Source organism: Euphorbia lathyris, chromosome 10 (assembly GCF_963576675.1).
Source record: "Euphorbia lathyris chromosome 10, ddEupLath1.1, whole genome shotgun sequence".
Classification (NCBI taxonomy): Eukaryota; Viridiplantae; Streptophyta; class Magnoliopsida; order Malpighiales; family Euphorbiaceae; genus Euphorbia; species Euphorbia lathyris.
This window is the reverse complement of record NC_088919.1, coordinates 9,628,538-9,649,803: the sequence shown is the minus strand read 5'-3', so window position 1 is coordinate 9,649,803 and position 21,266 is coordinate 9,628,538. Positions and strand designations below refer to the sequence as shown.

The 21,266-nt window shown below is 32.9% G+C and overlaps 3 protein-coding genes across 7 annotated transcripts; 1 reads left to right on the top strand and 2 right to left on the bottom strand.

The window, feature by feature from the left end:
* Positions 1–2,887: 2,887 nt before the first annotated feature.
* LOC136209288 (rab escort protein 1) lies at positions 2,888–9,524 on the top strand. Its single transcript, XM_066000717.1, has 9 exons — positions 2,888–3,683; positions 4,187–4,309; positions 4,581–4,680; positions 4,953–4,991; positions 5,068–5,311; positions 5,397–5,472; positions 6,465–6,657; positions 7,891–7,971; positions 9,233–9,524. The coding sequence occupies exons 1-9, from the start codon at positions 2,944–2,946 to the stop codon at positions 9,311–9,313; spliced, it is 1,677 nt and encodes a 558-aa protein (XP_065856789.1). The 5' UTR covers positions 2,888–2,943; the 3' UTR covers positions 9,314–9,524.
* A 943-nt stretch (positions 9,525–10,467) lies between these two features.
* Positions 10,468–17,245, bottom strand: LOC136208565 (uncharacterized). 5 transcript variants are annotated; one of them, XM_065999559.1, is made up of 12 exons: positions 17,072–17,245; positions 16,842–16,901; positions 15,030–16,748; positions 14,852–14,924; positions 13,822–14,467; positions 13,503–13,716; positions 12,762–12,838; positions 12,570–12,700; positions 12,355–12,451; positions 12,198–12,254; positions 11,756–12,086; positions 10,468–11,194 (listed from the first exon to the last, which is right to left on the bottom strand). In XM_065999559.1, the coding sequence occupies exons 3-7, from the start codon at positions 16,230–16,232 to the stop codon at positions 12,767–12,769; spliced, it is 2,208 nt and encodes a 735-aa protein (XP_065855631.1). In that variant the 5' UTR covers positions 16,233–16,748; positions 16,842–16,901; positions 17,072–17,245; the 3' UTR covers positions 10,468–11,194; positions 11,756–12,086; positions 12,198–12,254; positions 12,355–12,451; positions 12,570–12,700; positions 12,762–12,766. The 5 variants fall into 5 exon arrangements, with proteins under 5 accessions (XP_065855631.1, XP_065855629.1, XP_065855632.1 ...); XM_065999557.1 differs by lacking the exon at positions 10,468–11,194 and having other exon boundaries at positions 11,573–12,086; XM_065999560.1 differs by lacking the exon at positions 10,468–11,194 and having other exon boundaries at positions 11,573–12,086; positions 15,030–16,744.
* A 2,578-nt stretch (positions 17,246–19,823) lies between these two features.
* LOC136209346 (uncharacterized) lies at positions 19,824–20,617 on the bottom strand. The gene has a single exon (XM_066000790.1). It carries the CDS (start codon positions 20,604–20,606, stop codon positions 20,097–20,099), a length of 510 nt encoding a protein of 169 aa, XP_065856862.1. The 5' UTR covers positions 20,607–20,617; the 3' UTR covers positions 19,824–20,096.
* Positions 20,618–21,266: the final 649 nt, after the last annotated feature.

Here is a 21,266-nt window from a genome sequence, read left to right as displayed (position 1 = left end):
GATTTTTCTGTGACTTTTGTTCCGCGATTAGCGAACGGGACTGCTCACGTTATGGCTAAGCATGCCCGTTCCAATGCTAATCTCTTTAGCTATTTCTTAGCGCCGGATTATTTGATACCGATTCTTTGTAACGAACAAGTTCTGATTTAATAATATACTTTTTGGTTTAAAAAAAAAATTAAATACCTAAAATAAAAAATACCTCAAAAAACAAAATTAAATACTTCAAACATAATTGATGTTTGAATAGTCCCATGTGATGGTTAAATAGTTGTCATCAATATTTTTAAATTTTTGATAAGGTAAGAATAAAATTGATTTTAATTAGAAATGTTAAGAGTAACCACTTAATGACTTAAATTAAAATATTAAGCACTTATTTAATTTAAGTGCGTTTGATAGCAATTATTGTTCCACCACTTAAATTAATAAATTAAGTTAAAAAACACTTAATTTGGTAAGTCAAAATATTTAGCTTAACATTTTAAGTTAAAAATTATCAACTAATATTTTTATAATAATTATATCACTCAATATTTTCAGCACTTGTAATATCCAGCACTTAAAATTCAGTACTTATTTTTTCAGCACTTAATTTTCAGTTTTATCAAACAACACCTAAATTTATATTATTTTATACGTTAGGATTAAATCTATATTTTTCTAAAATATTGGGATAAAATTAGACCCTAATCCAAATCTAAAAGGGGTGTTTGTTTCAACTTTTCGAATGAGTGTTTATCGTTTCATTTCAAACCGTAGAAAATACAGCGTTCGGTTATGCTTATATAACCGCAACATTTAACATTTTATCTAGAAACTGCAGCGTTTTGGAACTTTTCATAAATAGTTATTTGTAGTTATTTGTTGTTGACAAAATATTTCTTCTTATTTCCACAAAATATGTTTCTTTTTAACATTATTTATATTTCTACAACATAATTACCGGAATAATAAGGTTTTGTTGCGTTCATTATGTTTTTTATTTTTTATATAGATTATTTCTATTAATTTGTGTAACACGTTTTTTATTTTATGATAGGATAATGTGCAAAAATACCCATAACGTTTGTAGCTAGGAGCAATTTTACCATTAACGTCAAAAAATGATGCAATTATACATCTAACGTTAGCCAAGAGCAATTTTACTCATAACATTAACAAGTTGTGTCAATTTGAGAAATAATTCATCAAACTGTCTTTTTGGTCATGAATATTGTAATCTATACTTCACATGTGCATCATTTTATAATCATTAGTAACAGATTACAAACATATGATTATACGTGAAATTAAAAAAATATTGTCTTTTGTATGAGTTGGACAAAAAAAATCAAATATTTTACTGAATTTATAAATACTAATTTTCAATCTTATTATTAAATCACAAAAAAAAAACCTATGAAATCTCTTTTTTAGAATTAAGTAATATGTAATTGGTGTAGAATAAGAAATAAAATATACGTGTTTTATAACAATGTCTGATTTTGACCCAACTTGCCAATATTATAGGAAAAATTGATCTTATTTGCGAATGTCATGAGTAAAATTACTCATAGTTGTAAACGTTATAGACATTTTTTCACCTTATCCATTTTATAATTTCTTTGTTGATTAATTTAAAACATGTCCATATTAGACATTTCAAATCCGAACAGCAACAGTTCAATATAATCTTACCAAACACTAATAATTAAACAACTAATAACAAACAGCTAACAACTTACTGCAACTGTAAACAGCTAATAGTAACCGCAGCAATTATTAGCTAACAGCTGAACCGGTCAATTTTTCCATTAATAAATTATTTCTGAAATAACACCGTATTTTTTTAATGATTCACGAATTGTTAAAATTCTAAGTAAAATTTATTAAGATTAATTTCAAATAAATGCTATATAGTTTCACTTTTTTTACATATTAGTACCTGTGATTTGCAAAATTTTCATTTTTCCAAATCTGACCTATAATGACCTCAAAATGATAACTTTCAAGAATTAAAGTTGCTTAAAATATCATTTAATTCTTAAAAAAATTTATCGAGCAAATTTGAAAAAATGAAAATTTTGTCAAAAAAAAAGTGAAACCACATAATTTTATTTAAAAACTTAAAAATTGGTCCGACTAAAAATGGGTATCTACAATTGGCCAAAGCGAACACGATCAACAACTCCATCAGATTGAACATATTCAGCGCCAGATGCCTTTTGAAGTTCTGGACACGCAACACCCGTACACAAATTAACCACGACTCTGTCAGTATTTTCTAGTTAACCAGATGAACTTTCTTAGTAGCAATGATGGAGCCCTAAAGAAAATCTAGCAATCGGGGGAGTAATTGATTACATTTTAAGTAAGTTGAGAGGATTATGACATTTTAAGCAAGTTAAACGGATTATTCAAACACTTTGAAAATTCAAGTGGTCAATCAAGCTTTTTGGATAACTTAAGGGTAAACGATCTATTAAACCTGAAAAAAAGGGGAGAAATTATATGATATTACCTATTAAAAAAAAACAGGAATTTTCGTATGCAACCTTAATGAGCAAGTGAATTTGCTCATTCACCGTTAGATATAAGATTATTAAATTTAAGTCTCATGATGTTTTGAATCTTCTCCTTAGAATTCTAATAAGCCTAGATCTAACGGTGAATGAGAAAATTTTACATACTCATTAAGATGCATGTGATCAAGACTTAAAAAAAAAAAGTCAAAGATCATAGTGACTGGTAAAAAAATCACGAGTTTTATGTAAAAAAAAATGTAAAGTTTTGTGACATTTATGTTAAGTTTTAAAGTTTAGGAATCATAACATAAAAATGATTATAGCTAAGAGGCTCTGGGTGTAATTTACCCCTTAAAAAGAATACGCCGGCAACCGTGTTTTTCTTATTAGCCTTCGATTAACACATTTCTATGCCGTTTCCACTTAAACCGCCGCCATGAGTGAACTTCCGTCCTATCCTCCAATCGATCCATCTTCCTTCGACCTTGTACTAGTCGGAACCGGCTTAGTTGAATCCGTGATGGCCGCCGCAGCCTCCGCATCCGGTAAATCCGTGCTCCACATCGATCCCAACAAGTTCTACGGTTCCCATTTCTCATCTCTCCCTATACATGACTTCACCACTTTCCTCAATTCGAACTCGAGTTCTCCACCACCACCTTCGTCCTCGATCACTACAAGTGACGGCGATGATTTCTCCGTCGTAAATCTCACCACTCGTCCACTGTATTCAGACGTAGAGATTTCCTCATTTTCCGCTCAATTTCTGGAAGAACATTCTAGTAAGTTCAATCTGGACATATCAGGACCTAGGGTTTTATACTGTGCAGATAAGTCCATTGATCTTATGTTAAAGTCTGGAGCTAGCCAGTACGTGGAATTCAAGAGCATAGATGCGAGCTTTGTGGGCGATGCGAATGGGAAGCTATGGAATGTGCCGGATTCTAGGGCTTCTATATTCAAGGATAAGACCTTAAGCTTGATGGAGAAGAATCGATTGATGAAGTTTTTTAAGCTAGTGCAAGGACATTTGGCCCTTTTATCTGGTAGAGATGGAGGAAATGAGAATCAGGTTGAAGAAGAGGAATCAGAAAGTACTAGAATTTCAGAGGAGGATTTGGAGAGCCCATTTGTTGAGTTCTTGAATAAAATGAATTTGCCTTCCAAGATTAAATCGTACACACTGCTGTCATCTTTCTCTATCTGTTAGTGAGAGTTGCTTTATTTGTTGTCATTTATGTGTGTTTTTTCTCTCGCTTTGTTTTTACTAAAATCTGCTGCTTTTCTTACTTCCAAAGTGTTTGCTTTCAGTTTGCAAAATCTGTAGAAAATTAAGTAATGCTAGCATTCTATAAGACCTTATGCACAGAAAATTTCAGTCAACTGAGCTTTTGACTAGCTATTAACAATAGCAGAATGATGTATTTAAGCAAAAATCAAATATTTTTATCTAGCAGCATGCATTAGAATGAAGTCTTTCAGTTTGTTTTTTTTTTTTGTCATCCATTTCATACTCACTTGTCTGCTGTTTCAGAAAAATAGGATTATTATTTTGTTTCTCATACATCAGCTGTTATTTGTCTTGTTTTTTGTCATCCATTTCATACATCAGCTGTTATTTGTTTTTGTCTGCATAGTTGAATTTGGTAACTTAGATTTCGTCCCCTTTCTTTCTGCAGGATTATTCTGTATGCTATATCCATGGCAGATTATGATCAGGAAAATATAGAGGAATGTAAACACATACTTAAGACAAGAGACGGGATAGCTCGTTTGTCTTTGTATCAATCATCAGTTGGCAGGTTGGTACTCCCATTCTTCTTCATGGTTAAGGCTGGTTATCCTCTAATTTTAAATGTGAGCAGTTGATCAGTTTTGTACTTTGAAAAGATGAAATCATTTTGATCCCAGAATGCATTTTGCATATAACATATTTGTTATGTAATTTTGTCCATTTTATTATTTGCAAGAAAACTTTAGGACAAAAAAAAACATGCATTAGGGTTCTTATATCAGATAGGCAAATTAGATCAAGTTGTTCCTACCTTTATTAACTATTGTTATCCTATTTAGATTTACAAATGCAACAGGGGCTTTCATTTATCCTATTTATGGTCAAGGGGAAGTACCACCAGCCTTTTGTCGTCGAGCTGCAGTCAAAGGCTGTATTTATGTAAGTTAAGCTTGATAGTGCTATGCATTATTTTCTTTACTGTGTTTTTTTGTCTAGTGGTGCCTTCTTTTTTGCAATCATAGAAATGTCTTGCTTTCTAGGATTTTGCAGATCTTCCAGTATTTTCTATGTATATATTGGTAAAGTGTATATTAGACCTGGATAGTATCTTAATGCGTCCATCATCCCAATGAAGAGGAAGAGTAATAAATTTACAGTTTTAGCTTTTCAAGCCAATGTGCTCATCTGACTTGAAACTTGTTTTCGTGCAGGTTTTGCGAATGCCAGTGATTGCTATGCTTACGGACAAGGTTCTGAGATATTCTCATGATTGTTCAATACTTGGATAATGTCAAGTCTCTTACTTCGTGCTTTGTATTTTTTCAGAGCAGTGGTGATTACAGAGGCATCAGATTGGCATCGGGTCAGGACATATTTAGCCAGAAGCTGATTCTGGATCCATCCTTAACACTTTCACCATCTACAGCCTGTCCATCAAATTCTGTGCATGAAAGGTTTCATCATTTGAGTGTGAGGGATTTGAAACAGAAGGTGGCAAGGGGAATATGCATCATAAGGAAATCCTTGAATCCAGATATATCTAACTTTCTGGTTGTATATCCTCCTCGATGTAAGATCATACTCTAGTTTTTCTTTTGAACCTTGACAGAGTCAAAGACGTAACTAAGAAAAAAAACATAATCCTATTTCTGTAGCCTTGTACCCTGAGCAGATTTCATCAATCCGGGCTCTTCAGATAGGCGACAATTTAGCTGTATGTCCTCCTGGCATGTAAGTTAGAATTTTTCTTGAAGAAGATGCAATTGTTTTCCAATTTTTATATGCATCTAGACCCACTTTATATATATATATATATAACTTGATGTATAAGTTACATGTCATTGTTTGGAAACACAAGCTCCTGGATAGAAATGGGCATGTTATTCTCTTATCAAGGCAAATAGTCTGAAATTAGAAAGTGTGAACTGTGCTCTTCTCACCTGGTGCAGAGTACTATGAGGGCATCGATGAGGTTGCAGACATGTAGATAGAGAATAGAGAATAGGCAATTTAAACAGACAGAAATAGGAAGAAAGCTTTGATAGATGAATTTTACAATTAAGATTTAGAAGCAAGCACTAGAGCAAAAGATAAAGAAAGGAAAGAACAGAACAGAAGACAGAAATCTCTGATCCTCAGAAGGACTCATTCCCTTTCCCAAGCCAATGGACAATTTCCGATTGTCAATTTAAAAAGGCTCTCCTCTCCCTCACACCTATATATATAATCACTCAAATTTCAGTCACTATCCCTTTGCATAAGTCATTCCAGCTGTTCAAAATCTCTCTCCAATCCCTATGTGTAGTAATACCCCTGCCACGTTCCCCTTAAAGTACCATCACTCTTTCTATCGCATGCTTAACTAAGAGATTTGAAGTATCGGGCAGAAAGACAATCCTGTCTTATAACTTCTCTCTTTTGTCACAATATTAGATGAGTGGCATGCTTCATCCAAAAATTGTTGAAGTTTAGGATATGTCATATGTCTAATACATGGTTTTCACACCCTTGATAAGACCGTAGGTGTACAGAACCCTTATTAGAGAATGGAATCTAGTAATTTTCACTGATTGGTTGACATATTTAATTATTTTTCTTTCAATCTAATGTAGTAAGTATGCTTGGGTTCGTCTTTTAGAAGATCTAGTGTTTTTTTCTTGACAAACCAATCCCCTCTTATTAATTCTTTTTAACTCTTTCTTTTCTTTGTATCTTCCTTGCAGATTTGTACTGTATCTTTCAGCATTGTGCGATGATGCACATCAGGGAAAGAAGTTATTAAATGCTGCCATCAATTCCCTTCTAAGTTGTCCCAATTCTGTAGATACCACTAGCACTTCCGCAGATGAAATTGAGAATACAGAACTAAAGCCCAATTTACTCTGGAGTGCATGTTATATTCAGGAGGAGATTACTGTAAGCTTCTTTCTTGACTGTTAATTTATATTTTCCTTGGATATGACATGATATTTTACTGATGAGTTAACAGACATTACGATTTTCTTTTCTCAACAAAGCTTGATATTATTTTAGAGCAAGTTTTGATTTTATGTTGTTTTTTGGCTGTTGAGTTGAATTTATTATGTATTTGCACGGTGAATGGTGTACGACACTTGAGAATCATGACAATCCGTTCACATTTGTTATTTGTTAGATATTAATATGAAGTGGACCTGTAACTATCATCTCAAGCTTTTAGTTCAAATGGTTCCATGACATAGTATCAACCAAGTGGTCAAGGGTCTGATTCTTGGTAACCGCATTTGTTGATTAAATTGCAAGACATGGTAATATGGGCTTGTGTTATGCACGCTTCAAGCGCGTGTGGGGGTGTGTTAGATATTAATATGAAGTGGACCTTTAACTATGGGCTTAAGCTTTTTGAACAAACGGTTCCATGACATTATTGAATTGGTGAAACTTGTCTAGGGACTACTGATTGGATTTTAGAACTCATAAGGTGTATTGGCTGTTTGGAAAAACGGAATTTTACCCAACCAATACAATATTTTCAGCATCATAAACTCTTTATTGCCTTGTGGTGATGGAAATAGCTATTATTTGCTAAAATTAAACATAAACAATGATAGTGACAGTTCTTTCTCTTTTTATTTGTTTCTCTTTTGTTGTACTATGCTAGAATTAGAAATCACCAATTTGATCTCCTAAAGCTTCTCCATTTCCTAAAGTTCCTCTGTGTTACTTACATGGTATATAGAGTGCGGGTCCACCTGGAATAAACGAATTTCATAAAATATGGAACTCATTTACAAGTCCAATATTTCTTACTTGGAACAAGATAGAAATAGGAATTCAATTCCTAGGATTGAATTGAATCCTATGTAATTCGTTATGCTTTAACCAAATTCCATCAGAATACCACATTTTAAGGGTTGTCTCTAGACGAGCCCTTAAAGTTCTATAGGAAATCACACGCTTGCCGTAACTATATCCTAGGCCGATAACAGTTCATTATTTGAGTGGGGTTGAAATGCGTGTGCAAAATGTTGCTGGTGTATCTTCTTGTGTTGTATGATTTAGTTTCATATGACTGCTTATTCTCAGAGTAATTTTAGTAAATGGAAGCATTTACTCTGCTGTTTTGTGTTCATCACTGTAATTGATATCTTATTTATTCTATTTTGTCAGGGCGACTTCAATTCTGTCTGCTCCACTTGCATGCCTGATGGGAATCTGGACTACGGTGACGTTTTAGATTCTACTGTGAAGGTATTTCCTGTTTCACTTTAATGGCCTATAATGTCATTCTTTTGAAAGATATACTCCCTCCATGCCACTTTATAAGTCATTCTAGCAATTGAGTTCTTTCCAAAATAAGTGTCATTTAGAATTTCAATGGAATTTTGGAGTCTTTTTCCCATTTTACCCTTCTCTTTATTGTTTCATATATGGCTAATCGTTCTTCAAATATTAATTACGTACTTTGGTTCCCAACGTTAAGGTTAGATTAGTAATTTGATTTAAAATTAATTGTGTTTCTTAATTTGTGTGAAACTCCCTAAAATGACTTATAAAAGGGATTGGAGGGAGTATTATATATAACTCTCATCTATTCAAGTAAACAGCTTTCTGTGTCTGGTTATGTCCATTTCTTTATTTCGGTCACGTTTTAGATTCTACTATGAAGGTATTCGTTTCCTGTTTCACTTTCATATAACATCTCATTCTTTTGAAAGATATTTTATGAACTCTCATCTATTCAAGTAAACAGCTTTCTGTGTCTGGTTATGTCCACTTCTTTATTTCGGTCATGTTTTAGATTCTACTATGAAGGTACTTCGTTTCCTGTTTCACTTTAATGGCGTATAATGTCTCATTCTCTTGAAAGATATATTATATTATAACTCACATCTATTCAAGTAAACACCTTTCCGTGTCTGGTTATGTCCACTTCTTTATTTCGGTCATGTTTTAGATTCTATTATATGAAGGTATTTCGCTCCCTGTTTCCTGTTTCCCTTTAATGGCGTATAACGTCTCATTCTTTTGAAAGATATATTATGTATAACTCTCATCTATTCAAGTAAACAACTTTCCGTGTCTGGTTATGTGCACTTCTTTGTTTCTGTCACGATTTAGATTCTACTATGAAGGTTATTTCATTCCCAGTTTCAAATTAATGGTGTATAACATCTCATTCTTTTGAAAGATATATATTATATATAACTCTCATCTATTCAAGTAAACAACTTTCTGTGTCTGGTTATGTCCACTTCTTTGTTTCGGTCACGATTTAGATTCTATTATGAAGGTACTTCGTTTCCTGTTTCAAATTAATGGCGTATAACGTCTCATTCTTTTGAAAGATATATTATGTATAACTCTCATCTATTCAAGCAAAAAGCTTTCCTAGAACATTATCTTATATGCATTGTCTGGAATAGGTCATTATCACATTATACAATAGGTTGCTTATTCTTCTCTTTCCCTGTGTTGACAAGAATTTGTTTTTTTCATGTACACCACACAGTTATTTGAAAAACTGTATCCGAACGAGGAGTTCTTCCCCAAGACAACTTCGCCGGAGAATTCTGAGAATGATAGTGGGTAAAATTTGATTATGATGTTTGAGAATGTATCATTTTCTGATACTATCTGGATCAAGGGTTTTACACTTGGCTATGGTTAGTTAGGGTCAGTAATTTCAGGATTTTGGACTCTTTTCAAGTTATTGTATTGTATCACCATACCTTCATTTTCACTAGGGCTGTATGAGCGGCTCGATGTTTGGCTAGATAAAAACTTGATTATGTTCGGCTCAATTTGTAAATGGATCTCCGATTGAAGGCTTGCGAGCAGATATAGGTTCATGAATAAGCTCATGAGCAAGCTCAATTAAAATGTTTATGGATACGTTCGTGATCAAATTTGGTTCGGTACCATTTTTAACAATAATATGTTTATGAAGAGGAAATGTAAAACAATGGAATTTGGAAAGTTATTTGCTAGTAAAGCTCATAAACAAGATTGTGAACAACTTGTTAGTAACTCAAGAATAAAATGTTGGGCTCGAGTGAGTATGACTAGGTTAAAGCTCGGTTCGGTCTGATTATAGACTTAAATTTCACTAAGTGTTTTGTTTGCCAACATGTCTTCATATTCCAACTTATCATATCCAGTATTCTATGTCACTTGAAGGACTTCCCATTCATATTTGGAAACACGTATGGAAACACGTATTCTATATTACACGTGGCAAAATAGAGAAGTTATCTATTTAACATGAAGAACCGGGTGGTTCTAATAATTTACCGAATATGAAACAAACCACCTTCATCTATCTGTCAAAGATTTCACTTATTTAATTCTTCAACTTTTTTATTTTGAGATTATTTAAATGATGTTTGTTAAAGAGAGAGAAAGTTCCAAAAAAGATGATTTTTTTAAATCGAAAATGTAGTTCATAGAAAATATGACATTGAACAACTTTAATTCTTGAAAATTTTCATTTTCACGTCGTTAAAGATAGTTTTAATAGCATTATTAAAAGTGTGAAAACACGTTTTGATAAAAAGTAAATCACAGTCTTTTATCTGAAACCACAGAGGTTTTATTTGAACTTTCCCCTTTACTTAATATCATAAGAACTACATAAACCTAACCTGTTATTAATTAATAATTAGTATTTAGTAAAATTATAGTTAATGCTGTTAACATAACTCAAGTTGTAATTCAGTTTAATATATTTGTTGCCTACTGTATCTGATACTTTCAAAATTTTCAAATAACAATAAACAGATACTAAATTAGAACTGCTCCCTGAATCCTGATCACCATGTCCAGAGACTTCTACATAAGCAACTGCAGCTAGAATTCTTACTAACTTCACAATCAGACGAAAACTATATGAGCTTATTAGTTTAGCAAAATAAGATAAGATAATTAAGTCACTAAAATTTTGTTTTGGTCACAGTAAAATCACTGATTATTTTAATGTCCATGTTACGTCAAAATAATGGCGCTAACGATTGTCAAATACGATGTTAACAATTGTCAAAGGAGCTCATGACCATTTCGGAATCACATCTAGAGTGCAGCGAGTATCAACCACAAATACCGTAATTCAGAGACACATTATTCTCAAGGTCTGATATAAAACAGCAGCAGAATGGGACTTTCAATTAACCGAAATCCACACACAATCAACTGAATATATGCAATAAAATGGATTTCCACAAATACACTATGTTGCATGGATAGTCATTAGAGTTTTCGGGTTTAGTATCCATAAGTTTAATTAAAAATACCAACGCTACTGACCTTTCACTACATGCGGGTCAGTTTTCTCTAATGACAGTGGCCAATAAGGAATCATTGGAGTCATTGTTTCGAACAACCGATCCCAATGACCTTTGGCATCGGTTCTTTAAAGTAACCATCTAATAAGGCGTTAGTGAAGTGTCTCAACTCCTGGACATTGTTTTGATGGAAACTTGCAATTTAGGAAAAGATTGTAACAATAGTAAGATAAAAAATGAGAAGAAAAATATGAATAAACCAAATAACTTGAAACACCTAAAACGGAAAAAAACACCCCTTAGTTCATTAAGCTCTTGATCTTTTATTTAGACACATTAAACCCCTAAACATTTGTTTTTTGTCGCAATTAGTAGTGAAAAAAAGACATTGTTCATTTCATTTGTATTTGCAATTATGTTTTTTTGACAGTTTCTCTATAGTCACATTACAAGTATCAAAAACAACGTCCAAAATATGAAAAAAAATACAAATTTGAACAACCTTAAATGAACAACACTGTTAACCATTTTTTATCATCAAATCTGATTTTTTTTTGTCATCAAGAACTTAATTGAACTGAAAATAAAAGATCAGTAGTTTATTAATATATCCAAATAAAAGATCAAAGGCTTAGTTTATTAATGTATCCAAATGCTTCTTAAAAAGCTAAATTGCAAAGCATTCCTTATTAATATCCTCTACCAACAACATAATTATAAAATGTAAATTATAGACATAAAGATTCTAAACATACCTTCATTTTTCATCAGTTGCTTTTATTTGTTTTAGTGCATTCACAACTTCTTTCATAGATGGACGTCTTTCGGGATCGGATTCTAAACATTTTGAGCAAAGTTGTGCTACTAGTAACATTGCTTCCAATGAGTATTGGCCTTCTATCCTTACATCTATAATACTTCTCAACTCTGCTTTCTGTGAGAGAATTGGCTTCAACCAATCAACCAGGTTTTGCTGCCCCACTGGACGTGTTAGATCTGACGCCCTTAATCCTGTCACTAATTCCAGTAGCACCACGCCGAAGTTATATATATTTTGCTTCTTCGTTGATTTGGCAGCCTCGGTGCCTTAATAGATAACATTATAGTCAATAACTCTAACATAAAATAGTTTGACCTTACTTACAAAATGACACAAATTAAATTTTTTGACAAGCATATTCAAAGGTTCACAATTACCTGTTACAATACACTCGGGAACAACATAACCATACTCTCCGTTTGACGACACAAAAGCTGATATTTTTAGACAAATAGTTTAGACACAAATTAAAGTTGTTGACAAACATATTCAAAGATTCACAATTTACTACAAAATAACAAGAGTATTACTTACCTGTTGCAATATACTCCTCGGGAGCAACATAACCATACTCTCCATCGGAAGACCCAAGTGTTCCCAACCCAAAATCTGATATTTTTGCATTGTAATTCTGCAAACAGGAAAAAAAAATTGGTAAGCAGAGCTACAAAATTATAACTCACAGTAAGATTTATGGAACTTCTATCCAATTAATTTTATTTTCTTTTGGCTTAAGAACGAGAACTTACGACATCAAGCAGAATAAGCGAAGGTGTGATACAGCTGTGAAAAACCCTGCATTCTGAAGAATGAAGAAAAGCAAGACCTCGAGCTGCTCCAGTGGCTATCTTGATCCGCATGTCCCAAGACAATGGTTTAATCGCTAGACTTCCTGAACATAAAACCAATCCAATAACCAAAGACATTACTAAGTAAATCTAAGTCTTTATATATTCTCAACTTTTTTCCACTCTTGCAAGTTTGGATGCGACAGCCTTTCTAGAAAGTACAACTTCCACTGCATTATCAAATTAAAAACAGAATATAATTAGCATAAATGTGAAAAAATCATAGACATTATACAACGTTAAATTTAGAAGCTTTAAATATGCAATTTAGGACATGTACATTGTCAATTTGTTCGATTGTGAACCGTCTGGTTTTGAACAAATTCCATACAAGAAAATAATTAAATTTTAATAACAGAATTCAATTTAATTAATTTACCAATTCATTTTCTATGTTTAGAAAACATTCTAAACATAAGGAATTGAATTGCTAATTGAGCAATTGTGTCTCCAAATTCTTAAATATGAGAAAATTCAATTCTCTTAATTTTTTTTCTTGCCAACAACAACAACAACAACAACAAAGCCTTACTAAGGTTCAATTGAATCCAAACACTAAGGTGCAGAAGATAGAGGATTCAATCCTCCACCTGAATTGCCAAAACTTCAATTATCAACTAATACAGAATTTCAATCAATAGGAAGGAAACAAAATGTCACAGTGGGACTCATTTTGTGAAAAATAAAACTAAAAGTGTCGCACTTGTTTCTCTTTCTTACCTCTCATTTAATGGACAAATAATTATAAGAAATGCTTAAATAATTTTATTTTTCATCTAAAGAGAAGTGGTAGTACATAGTAAATTATAATATATTCACAATAAGAATCATTACCAGCCACTGTCCCCGACGTTCTATGTTCAATATCTTGATGGCAACTGGCATTCCAATGCCAGTTTTGGAGGGTGAAAAAGTCTTTTTGTCTATCCATCCTTTATAGACTTTCCGGAAACCTCCTTCACCCAACAAATTATCTCCTCTAAAATTTTGTGTAGCAATCTTTAGATCAGCATAGGAGAAAGAATGAAGAGGCTGGCATCTCTCAAAACTAGCAGAAGAATCAATAATGCATCATAAATTTCAAGTGCTATGAGAATATAATAAATTTAAACTATCATAAATGAAATTCAAAACATAAGAAAAGAAATGTTACCGCCTCATAGTTGCATTAAGACCTCCCATTAATGAATAAAATCTTCCATCTACTACTATTCTCTCTAGCATCAGCGTCCTCAACGATCCATAAGAGAAAAATTTCATCTTATTGCATTGATTAAGTTTCAAAGATTCCAACAAAGGTAATTCCATTTCATAAACCCCACTGATGAAAATCGTAAGGTTGGGTATATGTTGAAGTTCCAAAACCTTTAATCGGGGGAATACAACTGTGTCTTCTATCTCATTTTCATCATGTTTAACAATAATTTCTTCCATCTTCTCACAATGACTAATATATAACTTTTGTAGTTGAGCCAAAAGTTTGGCTACTCGAGAGGAGAAAAGATATAAATTTGGACATTCTGATAAAACAAGAAGTTGCAAGTTCTGAAAGATAGTAATTTTTGGTGGAATCTGAAACCATATATGAACTAAGTTTCGCAGCCCATACAGCTCTAACTCTTTCAAAGAATTAAAGGCTGTAGAAGTACCATAGTTTTCTTCAAACCAAAATACAACTTTTACGGCATCACAGAAAGCTATTTTGAGTCTTTTCAAATTCTGCAACCATTTTTCTGCAAAGTTGGATGGAAAAGCAGTGTACATCTTCATATGGTCAATTACATCCTTGCTCTCTATAACTGAAACCTTCCAAATAAAAGAAACATAAAATGAACATTAATAATAAACTGAAAACACACACACACAATGAGACTATTCTGTTTAAAAAGAGATCTCCAATCAGACCTTAAATCTTTTAGTTATATTTCATCTGTATTTGCATAGCCTTTTAAATGAAAATGAAAGACTATATTCACTCTTATTATTAAGTGATTTTCAATTAATATAAGATATTTTAATTCCCAGGCCATATTTAATTTTACTCTCCAATAATTAATAAAATTTAGCATAGAGGTTAAGTTGTTGGGTATCCCTTTTTTGTCGTTTTGCTGTGCTTGTTGAGGTAGAAGGTGTACAAATGAGTTCCTTATCATCATTGCAACTCCCGTTCAATATTGACTTGCCTTTATTTGTTGGAGAGGGCTTGGAATATCCATCACATGTACTAACTGATCCCTCGGCATAACTTGATACAACCTATCGATGAGAAAATAACGTTAATGTTTCATATTTTATTTTGTAGACAAAGCTAAGAATCCTATAAAAAAAAAAGTAATGACTATGAAAATGTTGTGGTTTTACCTTATTTGTCGTCAAGGATTCTTTGGTGTCATCATGAACCCCATTAATCGTATTATCCTTGTGTACCAGTAAACTAATTAGCCTTGGAAGTGAATGCAAATCTAGTTCTTCAATAGAGCACAACATAAGGGGGATGTCGTCTTCGTCTTCATCTTCATAGAAAATTCCCTCCATTTCATCACAATCAAGTATCTCTATGCTTTTTAGTATCGATCCTCTAACAATTGATAAAGGAAACACGTATTTCAATTTATTACAGAACCTTATGCTTATGTGACTCAAGTTCGGAAGCCATCGAAAATCTGTCCATCTTTCATGACATATTTCTTTCAAATTAGATAACATTGATAAATGAAGACACTCCAACTTCCTGAACAAATAATCACCTTCTGATAGAATTTGCTTTTTTGTTGTATCAACTATGTATTCAAGTTCATCACATTCAGAAATAATCATCTTCTTTAACTGCATAAAGTCATTGTCTTCAAGCTGGTAGATGACATTCTTCAAATTTCTCACTCTTGTCAAACTCAAGTCTTCCGTACGGCTCATCAAATCACAAATACCACTTTCTTTGATAATGCATGCTTCACCTGTGAGTTGCAACTGATTCATTGAACCTTGGCCAAATGGTTGATATTTAACATTATTTGGTGCAAGATTTTTAAACTCTTGAATGTTTTTGAATATCAGCGACTTTTTAGGCAAATTTGCAGCTTTTGGTACAGTAATTTGTAATGCATTTAGTGAAAGAGATACTATCTCAGCAAGACTTGCATTGACTCTCTCATCATCTTCAGAATTATCCTCTTCCCCTGATTCCCATTCATCATAATCAGCATATTTTTTTGGCTTGCATCCCCACCTTCTGAAGCTTAATGGAAAATACAACTCTTCCAGTTTCAACAATCTCGAAAATACACCTGCTGGAATGTATCCAATGCTCATTTTCCTTAAGTCGAGCAACCTCAGATTCTCTAGTTGTCCCATCTCCCTAGGAATATCTGTCAAACTTAAGACAAAAATTGAAAGAAATTCCAAATTTATCAAACCACCTATCCAAGACATATCTTCAAACTTAATTACTTTCAGACTCAATGTTCTAAGATTACTCAGCACGTTAAGAGATTGTGGTAGTGATGGGACGTCCAATGATAGAACGTGAAGCTCTTTCATACCTTCAAAGAAGTCAATTAAGTCCATAGCAATCTTTGTATGAAATTAACTCCGGCCACTTTTCTATTATAATCTCTCGGTGAAATACAAATCGATTCCTTGAGAGAATCGACTTTGCTAAATCACGTGCACCATCTAGCATTTTTACATAGTGATAGCCAGGTACATCTTTCTCATAAGCAAGCCTAATTTTTCCACCAATCCGTTTACGACGATATTTTAGATCATCAATGATCGAAATTACTCTAGATCTTGCTGCAAACATATCAAGCACATCTTCAAACAACTCTAAGCCCATCCCGTATATGACCAAATCTTCTACTGGTATTCTATAATCATCAGGAAACATGCTACAAATCAAAAGACATGACTCTGCTTCCGTTGATATAAATTTAGACTCGTCCGATTTCAGTCTTAACCAAATACTCTTTAACTTGTTTTTCAATTCGCTTGCAGCAGTAGCAATGGCAACAGATAAGCCGGCATGCCCATCTGTCATGTGTCTTCCCATTTGATACAAATTTAGATGGCCAGCAAAACTGCCTGTCATACATTATACTTATAAACTAACCAACTATATATTTATAATTAAATTCCAACTAAACAATCAATCAGAACTGTAGTTCATTTTTTTACCTAGTTCGACTTCTGGTTTTCACGTTCGGCTTCTAGTAATCAACATGCAGTACGATTCAGCTTCCCCAAAACCAGATCAGATCAGAACAAAAAAATTTAGAACAAAAAATCAGATCAGAACATATCTAGGACTAAATTTTCAGTTAAATTAAGAAAATGAATTTATCATCAATGATCTATTATCATAAGTAGCAACAGAAAGTAAAAAAGTACCCTCAATATCTACTCACCTGGCCTTCGAAAACTATCCTTCAATCAAAATTGTGGCCTTCGAAAGCTATCCTTCCGATTGCAAAGAGCTGTAGAACACTTCGTTTGATTGCAAAGAGCTGTGGACCATTCAAACCGATTGATATCTGCATTTTGGATAAGATGACAAAAGAGTACAAATCTTAAAATAATTAAAAAATAAATATTAAAACTGAAATAGAGTCACTCTTTTCCAAATCCATTTTGAACCCATACAGAAATCATTACATTCAATATCAAATAGATATAGTTTTTTATTTTAAAATAATATAAGAATTTAATTAATGATTTTTATTTTGTTCAAAGATTTAATCAATGATTTTAATAGTTTAAATTTCTAATTGACTTTAAAATTTTAGTTTAAAGTTAAAATGAGTGTTATGCGTTGAAACATTTAGTGAAAACTATTTTTTAGATTAAAAAAGAAATTAGTTTAAAAATAAAAAATAATATATAAAAACTAAAATGAAAATTAAAAATCAAATTTTATAAGAATGGTAAAGTGGTAAGGTAGTAAAAGATAGGAAAAAGAAATGGTCGTACACGAAAAGTTAGATCGTTTGCTATATAAGATTGGGAAGGGCTCTACATCAGAACATCAGAGCTAAAGGATTGAGATGGTCCACTCCACACCAAGCGTCACAGAAAAAGAAGAAAGAAAGAAAGAACAAAAAGGTCACTAGAAGGAGGATCCAGCAAGTCCAGCTCTGATTTTTCGTTCGGCAGAACAAAAGATACCCTTAGAATAGGGCATAATGATGAGCTAGTAATCTAGGTTTGCAGGGTATCACTTGATAACAGAAATTCAGGGAACATCATAACAAGGAAAGCATACGAGGCACTACAATTGGACCGAGCAGGCTAAAACGTCACGACAAAGAAGTGAGTATTGTTGGTTGACCCGTTAACAACCTATCGATGAGAAAATAACATTAATGTTTCATATTTTATTTTGTAGACAAAGCTAACAATCTTATAAAAAAAAGTAATGACTGAAAAATCTTGTGGTTTTACCTTATTAGTCATTAAGGATTCTTTGATGTCATCGTGAACCTCATTAATCGTATTATTCTTGTGTATCGATAAACTAATCAGCCTTGGAAGTGAATGCAAATTTAGTTCTTCAATACAGCACTTTGTATGGGGATGTCGTCCTCATCTTCATAGAAAATTCCCTCTATCAATTGATAATGGAAATACGTATTGCATTTTTAGACGCAATGTTCTAAGATTCCTCAACACATTAAGAGATTGTGGTAGTGAGGGGACGTACAATGATAGAACACAAAGCTCTTTTATACCTTCAAAGAACTCAATTGGAATGCTTTGTGAATCTTCGCTATATTGAAGTCCATAACAATCTTTATACCAATTTGACTGTGGCCACGTTTGTATTATAATCTCTCGGTGAAATACCAACACTTTGCTAAATCACGTGTGCCATCTAGCATTTTTACATACTGATAGCCGGATCCATCTTTTTCATTAGCAAGCCTAATTTTTCCACCAATTGGTTAACGATATTTTAGATCATTAATGATCGAAATGATGTCATGGACTCTACATTTTACTGCAAACATATCATGCACGTCTTCAAACAACTCTAAGCTCATCCCATATATAACCAATTCGTCAATTGGCATTCTAAAATCATGAGGAAACATGCTACAAATCAAAAGACATAACTCTGCTTCTGTTGATATAAATGTAGACTTGTCCGAATCATTTGATTTTGACCTCAGTCTTAACCAAATAATCTTTAACTTGTTTTTCAATTTGTTTGCAGCAGTAGCAATGGCAACAGATAAGCCACCATGCTCATCTGCCATTTGTCTTCCCATTTGCTAGCAAAACCCCGTCATATATTGTACTTGTAAACTAACCAACTATATATTAATAATTAAATTCCAACTAAGCAATCAATCAAAACTATAGTTAGGATTTTTACCTTGATTTCAGCTTCGGCTTCTAATAATCAACATCCAGTACGATTCAGCTTCCTCAAAACCTCAATCCAGTGGCTAAATGTAGAACAAAAAAAGCAGAGAATGAAAAGGAGAAATAATAATGTTAAAGACACAGTGAAGAAGATGACAACAAGAATTATCAAAAAATTTGGACATCTAGTGATCAATGATAATGAGATAACCTTTCCAATATTGGTGGTAGGTAGTCAACTATCTAATATCTAACTAATTATGTCATATACAAGAGTCATTTTAATATCTATAATTTCAATTTCAACAATCAACAATCAGAACTTATATAGAACCAAATTTTCAGTTCATTAAGAAAATGAATTTATCATCAATGATCTACTATCAAAAGAAAGTTAAAAAGAATCATCAATCTCTACTCACCTGACCTTGGAAACTATCCTTCTGTTTACCAGTTCCATCAAACCGATTCCTCCGAAAACCATCCTGCATTTCGTTTGATTGAAAAGAGTAATCGATTGAAAAGAACATTCAAATCGATTGAAATTGATGACTGAGTCTTGAGTATGTCTTCTTGCGGCGGTTCAAGCGGAAAGAAAGGACATTCCTTCGTTTCTACCATCAAGCCAAATGAGCCCTCAAACTAATCAAACAAAAGCCCACAGCCTAACTACCGATTCTGGCACAACTTTATTTATTTATTTCTAAGGAATATGTACTATAATGGTAAAAAAAATGAAAAGCCTCAACCTGTTGTGTACAAATTACAAACAAAGAAGAAAAAAAGTCTAATAAATAAACAGGATCAATCTCGATATTTCCCCAATTATTATTCATAAAATTTGAGCAAGAGAGTTCAATTGTGGCGGATTGAAACGAATCTAATCATAAACATAAAGCAATTATCAAATTCACAACTAGTGAAGTACAATTGGAATTTTAATTGTAAGCCTGATTAGTCTGCACTAATTTACACTAACAATCTCTCAATTTATGATCAATTACACCAAAAAAAAGCAAATGTTTCTTAACATGAACTGAACTGTGTTCGGATTATCTACCACTCTAATCAATGGGCAACCAGAGAATCATTATTATACAAAGCAATTACAGAATCATTATTACTAGATTCCAAAACAGGAGTTGAAGAACCTAGATTAAGCAAGAACACAGATCTAGTAGCCAAGAGCTTCTTCCTTTTGAGGCATTGAGGACCGTAGATCTTGGCCTGCAGGCAAGGGACTTGGTCCATCGCAGAGATCTGAGGAGAAGACAGCGGTGAGTCAATCCGGTGAGATAGCAAGATCGGTTTGCGAGATCTGGCACTCATTTTAGAGTTTCTGAGTTGGGCAAGCGCTCCTGGCTTTAAATATCTGTAGAAGGAATCAGTCCTCCTTGTCGGTGATGATCTGGAAGAAGGTCTCATGGCTGCGATGAAAAATCTAGAGACGGCTGAATCGGAAAAAGATGGGAGAACTGAGGATAGGAAGTGAGAGGAGATTGGGTTGGGGTTGTTTTTTATCTTGATGAGGAGCGCGTCGGAGGCGGGAAACTGATGGGAGGGAAGAGGGAAAAACATTAGGGTTTTGAAAATGGGAATGGCGGGATTAACGTCAGTTTCTGATTTTTATACGGTATTTGACGTGTGTCACGTGATATATTATCATAAATGTGGAATCCCCTGTTTCCATCCGTAAAAAGTTTTTTTTTTTTTAATTTAAATAAATTTTAGGGTAAAGTTCAAATAAAACCCTTGTGGTTTCACTAATTTTCAGATAAAAGACTATGGTTTACTTTTTATCAAAACGAGGATTGAGGTTTCACACTTTTAATAATGCTATTAAAACTATGTTTAACGACCCGAAAATGAAAATTTTCAAGAATTAAAGTTGTTCAATGCCATATTTTCTATGGAACTACATTTTCGATTTTAGAAAATCATCTTTTTTAGAACTTTCTCTCTCTAAACATTAACTTCTCTCCCTTTACCAAATACCATCTAAATAATCTCAAAATAAAAAAGTTGAAGAATTAAAGTTGCTTAGAATATTAGTAGTTTTTAAAATATGTCATTTTTGAAGTCGTCAATGGTGATTTTAATAGTATCAAAAGTTATTATTTTGCTAATTTGAAAACCCCAGTCCTCGTTTTGATAAAAAGTAAACTACAATCCTTTATCTGAAAATTAGTGAAAACATAGGGGTTTTATTTGAACTTTGCCCTAAATTTTATTAAGAAG